This window comes from Portunus trituberculatus, chromosome 42 (assembly GCF_017591435.1).
Source record: "Portunus trituberculatus isolate SZX2019 chromosome 42, ASM1759143v1, whole genome shotgun sequence".
In the NCBI taxonomy this organism is placed as follows: Eukaryota; Metazoa; Arthropoda; class Malacostraca; order Decapoda; family Portunidae; genus Portunus; species Portunus trituberculatus.
Window position 1 is genome coordinate 31,607,425 of NC_059296.1, and position 6,000 is coordinate 31,613,424.

The 6,000-nt window shown below is 40.8% G+C and overlaps 1 protein-coding gene across 3 annotated transcripts in view; it reads right to left on the reverse strand.

The window, feature by feature from the left end:
• Window positions 1-6,000, reverse strand: part of LOC123517752 (ribose-phosphate pyrophosphokinase 1) — a 45,885-nt gene that overhangs the window by 34,029 nt on the left and 5,856 nt on the right. For all 3 annotated transcript variants that reach the window (XR_006678565.1, XM_045278162.1, XM_045278164.1), the window contains exons 2-3: window positions 1,803-1,986; window positions 1,105-1,328 (exon numbers count right to left, since the gene is read on the reverse strand). Coding sequence is in view for 2 of the 3 variants with exons in the window: in XM_045278162.1 (XP_045134097.1) it covers window positions 1,105-1,328; window positions 1,803-1,986 (408 nt within the window). In the remaining variant the exon portion in view is untranslated. The remainder of the gene's footprint in view (window positions 1-1,104; window positions 1,329-1,802; window positions 1,987-6,000) is intronic.

Genomic DNA, 6,000 nt, shown 5'->3' on the forward strand with positions numbered 1-6,000 from the left:
TCTATATTAGTATACATTACGGTCCACCCACTGGTCCCTCTAGGGGTTCCTCCGCATTCCTTCTTTCCACATACCACTTTCTGACTCTCTCTCCTATAACTCTCCAAAAAACTTTTCTTTTCCTCCTCAGACCGCTCATCATTTTTCCTTCTCGCCTCTTCCAACAATTCCTTATATCTTCTCCTCTCTTCCTCATTTCTATTTTTCTCACAAACACCTCTTTACAACCTTCTACCTCTCTTTATTTTGATGTTCTATATAAAATGTCCTCCGCAGATTGTTGTGACTTCAGTACTACTTTAATCGGTCTCCTTATTCCCTCCTTATATGGACCCAGTCTATGGATCTCCTCCACTTCTTCTTGTAAGTTTTTTTTTCCTCATCATGTGTGTGTGTGTGTGTGTGTGTGTGTGTGTGTGTGTGTGTGTGTGTGTGTGTGTGTGTGTGTGTGTGTGTGTGTGTGTGTGTGTGTGTGTGTGTGTGTGTGTGTGTGTAAATTATACCCAATAAAAACATCTTCCATCTTGTATTTCTACAGCAACTGAATGAATGTGAGAGAGAGAGAGAGAGAGAGAGAGAGAGAGAGAGAGAGAATAATGTTTCTCTGTAAAATACTTGCTACCTTAACAGTGGCAGGTCTACACAGTACATGTCTGAACAACACATTGTTTTAAGCATCTGGCACACAGTGGACAATGCCACACTTAGGGAGTACACTGGAGCAGTACAAGCCACTGTATGATTCCACATGAAATTACTTACAAGCTTCAGCACATATAATGACTGATCTAGCAAGCCTCCAAGTAACAAGATTGCACTCTAACACTAACCTTCAAGGCTGTTCACCTCCAAGGCAGTAAAAAGTACACACACCATCACAAACCCTCCAAGGCAGTTCATCTCCAAGGTAACAAAAAGTACACAGACTAACACTAACCTTCCAAGGCAGTAGAAAGCACAATGTTCATATGGAATGTGTCTCCATACCAGACACCATATACATGTCATTAACAAACAGGACTTGAGTGCTGAGTGCTTACTACACCTCCCAACTGATATAACTATTACAAGTACTGCACCTACTCTATACAAACTTCATCTCACCGTTTAGCTCCGCCAGCATCAGGTGACACAATGATGGCATTTCTCCACTCTGGAATATTTTCACGGATCCACTTGAGAACGGCAGGTTCAGCATAGAGGTTATCCACAGGAATGTCAAAGAAACCCTGGATCTGGGAGGCATGCAAGTCCATGGTGATGATATGGTCAGCCCCAGCAACAGACAACATGTTGGCAACCAACTTGGCCGAGATTGGGGCACGGGACTGCAAAACAAAGTTATTAATGTACGTGGCCATAGCTGATATACAAAGATTAAAATACTATGTCACTGAAACAGAAAGAGCACTACTTCAGATAGTTATGCTTAATACCATTTATCACTTGAAAATTCATTTATGTTTAGAAAAATTACTTCATACCACCACATAATTATCAACTGGAGACAAGTATTCTTAGTTTACAATAAAAATACTCAGTTGAGATACAATTTCTGCAATTGCATTACATACTCGAAGGTGCAAAGAGTGACAAAATGAAGGCCATGTTACATTACCACTGCCACAGTACAAGCCTTAGCTTAGGTCAAAGGATCATCATAGGTAAATTAATCCTCCTCCTAGAGGTGTCTGTCCACTTTCTTTCTTTCTCTTTCTTTGACACCACCACTGGTCAATTTCAACTCTAAAACTTGCTCGAATAGAATCACTGACAAGTCACTAAGATCCAGCATAGCTCACCTTGTCCTTCTTATCCTGTCTGGCATATGGAAAACAAGGAATGACGGCAGTAACCCGTGCAGCAGAAGCAATCTTGCAGGCATTGATCATAATCAGCATCTCCATCAGGTTGTCATTGATCTCTCCACATCCACTTTGTACAATATAAACATCTTCCCCTCGCACACTCTCCCCAATCTCCACACTGAAAAGGAAAACAAACACATGTCATACCAATATAATTTCTTCTTCTATGACTACAAAATAAAGATGAAAGCTTCTCATCCAAAAGGACAGCCAAGCACCTGTCTACAACCGGCAGGACAGCCAAGCACCTGTCTACAACCGGCAGGACAGCCAAGCACCTGTCTACAGCTGGCAGGACAGCCAAGCACCTGTCTACAACCGGCAAGACAGCCAAGCACCTGTCTACAACCGGCCGGACAGCCAAGCACCTGTCTACAACCGGCAGGACAGCCAAGCACCTGTCTACAACCGGCAGAATAGCCAAGCACCTGTCTACAACCGGCAGGATAGCCAAGCACCTGTCTACAACCGGCAGGACAGCCAAGTACCTGTCTACAGCTGGCAGGACAGCCAAGCACCTGTCTACAACCGGCAGGATAGCCAAGCACCTGTCTACAACCGGCAGGACAGCCAAGCACCTGTCTACAACCGGCAGGACAGCCAAGCACCTGTCTACAGCTGGCAGGACAGCCAAGCACCTGTCTACAACCGGCCGGACAGCCAAGCACCTGTCTACAACCGGCAGGACAGCCAAGCACCTGTCTACAACCGGCAGGATAGCCAAGCACCTGTCTACAACCGGCAGGACAGCCAAGCACCTGTCTACAACCGGCAGGACAGCCAAGCACCTGTCTACAACCGGCAGGACAGCCAAGCACCTGTCTACAACTGTCAGGACAGCCAAGCACCTGTCTATAACCAGCAAGACAGCCAAGCACCTGTCTACAACCAGCAGGACAGCCAAGTACCTGTCTACAGCTGGCAGGACAGCCAAGCACCTGTCTACAACCGGCAGGATAGCCAAGCACCTGTCTACAACCGGCAGGACAGCCAAGCACCTGTCTACAACCGGCAGGACAGCCAAGCACATGTCTACAACCGGCAGGACAGCCAAGCACATGTCTACAGCAGGCAGTAGAGCACCCAACTTTGAAAACATGAAAGATTCACTCAGTCTTTTGATCACCTCTCATTAACACTTCCCCTGCGATTGCCAGTGTGGCAAACTCACCCGCAGTGCAATACAAATAAATTGTTGTCACGACAGTACTGGTCAAGCCAACAAAGTGAGGCGAGCAGTGTTGTCTGGGAGGACACCCAAACAAACTGGCAACCTCAAAGTGTTTGCCCACCGGTGGGTCGCATCACATACCATGAAAATGTATGACTTCTTTGCGATACATCCATCAGTGGACATACTTTATTTGTTGATATTCAGTGCATCTCTATACTGTACTATATTTTTCCTTACCTAAATTTGTTTATATATTTTTGTCTCTTTGTTTTCCACATTTAGAAAATGAATATGACACAGTTTTATGGTCAACTTACTTCAACAGAAGAGAAGGAAGATAAAATAAGATAATAAAGATGATACCAGGAAAATTCTGAAATTATGAAAAAAACAATAAAGAAAATTATTAAAGCTTATTAAGCAAAGCCCAATTGTGATATCTCAGTTTGAATTATTTTATAGAGAAGGGAAAATGCAAGCTAATATAAATGTCTTACATGTATTAAAAAAATGAAAAAGTTTTTTTCAGATAATTTCTACAGCAGATATTTTTTTATTTATTCTGTTTTGTTTCTTTACTAAATATTTATTTATAAATGCAACTGAAAAGGGTCACCAATGGCATTATTTTTACAAATTGTCCAAATAATATCAGGAAAATACAAATACTAATTGATAACAAAATCATTGAAGATTGTCAAAGAAAGTCCAATTGTGATACCTGTTTCAATTTGTTATAGAAACTAAGATTATGTTCTTCTCAAGGAAAAAAGTGCAAGATAGTATATATAACTATTTTTTTTACATGTATTAAAAAGAAAATATGGAAACAAGAAGACTATTTTTCATATATTTTTTATAACACTAAAAACAAAATAAGCTTCATATCATTTATCAATCATTGTTTATTACGCCCTCCTACACGTACTGTTTATTGTAATTTTACTATATTTCTATTAATAATAAGATTAAAATATGATATATATAAAAACTGTTGTACGACCCACCGATGCGTCACATCATAACAGTGGATAGTAACTGATGACCCACCAGTGGGTCAAATCAGAGAACGCATTAAAAAGATTACAACCTATCTCATTAGCATTATATAACTGATCCAAGTATGACAGTATGAAGCCCTGTCCAGACAAGGGGCAGCTGCCCGCCATGCAAACACTGTTACCAGTTATCATATTCCTTCAACTGTTTTGATGGTAGGAGCAAACATGACATCAGAAGCGAGAAAACCACTGGCAAATCATCCAAGTCCCCTTGCCTGTGGTCGAAGCAATGCCTGTTGGTGTAATGGTTGGCACCCATATAGAGAAAGCATTTTGCAAAACACACAAAGTTAACCTGTGGAACTGCCTCTAGTGTGGACACAAATTCGCCTGCCAGTCTTTGCCTGGTGAACAGAGTAGGGACTGTGGAACACAGCAACATCTGGTTGCACTGTTTGTTGCCAGATCTGTTTCCTTCATTTTCAATTTTGTGCTTATGACATCATCCCCACTGCTTAGTATAATATGCTAACAGTGTTTGCACGGCAGGCAACTGCCCCTCATCTGGACAGGCCTTAACTCCTCAGAGAACCCCTCTCACCAGCACACCACAAACACCAATTATCAGCTTACAATCTCAAGATGATGCTTGACTACACCACTGAAACAATTAATTACAAACTAAAAAAAACTATGTTGCCATAAATTCAACTCAACCTTTGACAATTTACTCACCAGCTCTGTATATACTGTGGATGGGGCTGATCTACCTCCGTCAGTGATGGCCTACACCTACCCAACCAATACTCATAGTCAAATAACCAACCTCATTCAAAAGATGGATAACTGGCAGAGAGAGAGAGAGAGAGAGAGAGAGAGAGAGAGAGAGAGAAATTATTTGATACTCATCATTTATTTCAGGTGTGTGTGTGTGTGTGTGTGTGTGTGTGTGTGTGTGTGTGTGTGTGTGTGTGTGTGTGTGTGTGTGTGTGTGTGTGTGTGTGTGTGTGTGTGTATCTTCTTTGTGTGTGTGTGTGTGTGTGTGTGTGTGTGTGTGTGTGTGTGTGTGTGTGTGTGTGTGTGTGTGTGTGTGTGTGTGTGTGTGTGTGTGTGTGTGTGTGTAGGATAGATACATTGAGAGACAAAATCAATAATGATGTACTGTATTCATTATGATGCATATTGAAGAGTATCCTGATTTCAACATATACCTAAAGATCATTTGGACATAAAAACTGAATATTCACAGCAAGTATTGAACTGTGTTTTAATTCAGTAAATTCAGAAAACCCATTGGAGCATGGAAGGCAATTGCAACCCTGTGGCCATGACTCAAATAACAGACTGGTGCATGAAACTTGGAAGAGAAATGAAGGCAAGATACTGACCAGGCTGATGGCATTTAGTTAATAAAGCTTAAATTTGAGCTCTTTAACTGTGCTACCAAGTTCATTAAGTTATTTTGATAATAAAATTGATAAAAGAGATTGTCCTTCACCTACAGTATGCTTCTTAGACAAGAGCAGGAATGGTCAGGTAACCTACAGCAACATATTAGTAACCACATGTGGCCAGCCACTTGTGTGCTTATTAAACACTATAAATGCCACATTAACCCAGAACTCACATTAAAGCCTTTCACTTAACAAGCATCATGCGCATCATGCTTCTTCATACAAGGGTATATTTAATTTTATACTAATATTTCATTTAAGTTCTACTTCAATTGTCTGATTTTTTTTCAAAATAAGAAGCAAATAAATATGAAAATAGGCACAGTAAAAGTACAGGGGATCCAAAAATTTTTAATTTCTTTTTGTTCCTATGTATGGTACTCCTATTTCTTACCAGCTTTTTTTTCTCTCTCTTGCACAAGTCTCACTTAAATAAATAAAGGAAACACAGCTATTGAAAAAATAAGTTTGGAAGTGAAAGCAAACTCAAACTTAAATGCATC